Here is a 2,900-nt window from a genome sequence, read left to right as displayed (position 1 = left end):
GGTCAGGAGAGGTCTGCCACACCATGTGGATCACCTCAGGGTGGGCAGGGTTCGAACTCATGCTGACATGACTTTAGCTTCTTAGTGCTGTGCTTTAACCTGCTGCACCACCAGGGAGGGCCAAAATTGTGAAATATTTTATTAAAATTATTCCCTTCCTGCCTGCTTTTCTATTAAAGTCTCAAAGTAATGGGACATGCTGAAGTGAGTCTATTTGTCTACTTCTGAAAGGAGAAAAGCTGTAACTACAGAAACACTGCTGTCACTGGACAATGATAATTCATGTTTTCAGTTGAGAGTACCATGCCAGGAGGAAAACATGATTGGGAAGGGGTTGCAGAGGAGGAAGGAGAGAATGAGCAGAAGGCAGGAAGAAGAAAGGCAGAGGAAAAGGAAGGAAAGTGTGTTTTGGAAAGCTGGCATCTTGCATGCACTGTGAGGTATGACCCCATAAGATCACTTTAAGATTAGCCCCTTTCTTAATGATGCTACAAGAACTTCTAAGTGGAATAATATCTCAGTTTTGTGGATATGTTCTCTTTTGCCAGATCATTATTTTCTTCCTTTGCTCCAATACCACTTTTCTTCTAGTAACTTCAATTCTGCAATCAGGTTCAAAGGATTTGAGTTAGTTCAGGTTTGTATGTTGTATCTATTGGGAAATAGAATTTTCAAAAATGTAGACTAATATTTCTATCCATCAAAAAACTTGAGATCTTTCAAAAATGATTTGTAGGTACTTAGTGTAAGATTCAGAAACTTCAATTATAAATCAATTATAGGTCTAGGATAGAGCTACTATCTCTCTATTGGCAAAAAAATATCTTTCAGAAAATATGATAAAATTGTATAATTTTTAAATAAGAAAATTTCAGATAAACAAGTGGAAATGATTTCTTTAATGCTCCAGAGACCACCTTGCTAGAAAAAGGTAATGTTCCAATCTACAATCTACTTAGCACAAGACAATTAATTAAAATAGCTGTGATTTTCAGAGGTGGAAATAAGTATAGTAAATTAATTATGTTGTATGAATTGAACACAGAGAATTTCTGGGGCAACACAGATAATTTTTAGGGCAATAAAACTACACTGTATGATAATGTTGAATAAGTGTCATTATACGTTTTTCAAAGCACAGTATATAACACTTAAGAATGAATGTGAATATGAATTATGGACTATGTATATAATAGTGAGTGTGAATATATTTCATCAACTTAAACAAATGTATCTGTGTCAGGCAATGTGATAATTGGGGAGTTGGCGCATGTTTAGTGGCAGAGTTTATATGGCAAATCTCTATTAGGTATTGCTGTGTGTCGTAACTCTTATGTACACAAAGGAAAAATAGCCTTTCAGGAAAGTATTAGACCACATTGAAGTAATAGAATTCTTGTTTATGAGAAAGACTATTGCAAGCAAATAGCTTAGAATGGATATCTAATTGCCTCAAGAGACCCTCAGCTTTTCCTTTGTGATTTATTACACTGTGCACCTTCCCTGCTGATAATGGGTCACAAAGTTCTAAGCATATCTACAAAATAGCCTTTCCATAATAGTTGTGAGATTGAGAGCTCATTTTACATTACCATTTCATCACTTCATTCATAAAAAGCATAATATTTGACTTTATATTTCCACAATCTCAGCTTCCAACAGACAAGGAAAATTAAGACATCACACTAGCACATAAAACACTACTTACCTAGTACTTCACTATAAAGTTGATTCCATTTTTCACTGAATTTTTTAAAATGAAATTCGAAATAGAGCATATATATCATGTTTTTTACCCTCTCCATGAATGTCATGTGATCACTTAATTCTGACAAACAAACAGGTACATAGGAAGGTGGAAGTGGAAGTTTTCCACTGTACTTTGTAAATATATTTCCCGGTGTGAAGCGTAGAGTGTACACAAATGGGACTTTGAGCAGCTCTGCCAGCAGCTCAGCACAGGGTGCAACAGCATCTGCAAGAATGAGATCAAATCCTGATTCTTGGGTAAGTTTTGCCATTATATCCTTGTTCAAAATTACATCTTTACATCCAATTTCAGCTAAATCAAAACTTTTCCAAAATAATTCCTTTATTTTTTGCAAATATCTCCAAGGTACATCTTTTGCTGTATCATTTGTCCATAGACTAAGAAGCTGCCCGACATGATGTTCCCAATCTTCTTTTTTGAGACTTGAAGGGACAACCTCAAATTTAATGGCAGATGGTTTGCTGGAGTCCATTTGAATGGAAGTTGTAGGTGTCAGAGCAACCACTTCGTGACCTCTCTCAGCAAGTTCATCCAGAATTGTTTTCATAGATATCCAATGACTATACTCTGTGGGCCACACCAGCAACTTTCCACAGCTCCCAAAGCTAAAGTAGCAACTCATTCGGAGCAGCAGAAGAACTGATGTCCACTGCAAAGACATCCTGGTAGAATGAGGTGTTTCTCTTCAAATATCCCTTCTGCAATTACCCATTATTATATCAAAGAAAAAATCAATCAGAAAGTTAAAGTTTGACTGCTAGACCTCAAACCATTACATGAAACTTCCACAGCATTTGGATGATGTGGAAAAATCAAAAGGTAGATGCTTTTTATGTACAAATGTTTTTAATTTGTTTGAATAGATTGTAAGTACTACCACCCAGCTAAGATTATGATTGTGACAGCTATATTTCTGAGATGATATTACAATGTTTTTTTAAGAAGAGTGTCAAGATCAAGTGAGAGGTGACTATTTCTGCATTCTCCTAAACTGGAGAGATGAAACTACATTATATATCTGTTGTGGATATTCTTGGATATGGTGGTTCAAGTTATTTCTTAAATAAAAGCATTATTGTATAAATCACATATCACACAATAGCCTAATTTAAAGTGTCCAACACTTTTT

At 35.3% G+C, this 2,900-nt stretch overlaps 1 protein-coding gene across 2 annotated transcripts in view; it reads right to left on the bottom strand.

The window, feature by feature from the left end:
- LOC101619990 (UDP-glucuronosyltransferase 2B31-like) overlaps nt 1-2,432 on the bottom strand; it is a 13,599-nt gene extending 11,167 nt beyond the window's left edge. Inside the window, exon 1 of one of the 2 annotated variants that reach the window (XM_004681246.1) lies at nt 1,709-2,432. In XM_004681246.1, coding sequence (XP_004681303.1) covers nt 1,709-2,432 — 724 coding nt within the window. The remainder of the gene's footprint in view (nt 1-1,708) is intronic. The other variant, XM_004681247.1, reaches the window with a different exon arrangement.
- Nucleotides 2,433-2,900: the final 468 nt, after the last annotated feature.

Source organism: Condylura cristata, unplaced genomic scaffold (genome assembly GCF_000260355.1).
Source record: "Condylura cristata isolate star-nosed mole 26May11 unplaced genomic scaffold, ConCri1.0 scaffold00012, whole genome shotgun sequence".
NCBI classification, from domain to species: domain Eukaryota; kingdom Metazoa; phylum Chordata; class Mammalia; order Eulipotyphla; family Talpidae; genus Condylura; species Condylura cristata.
Note: the sequence above shows the minus strand (reverse complement) of the source record. Positions and strands in the feature narration are given on the sequence as shown.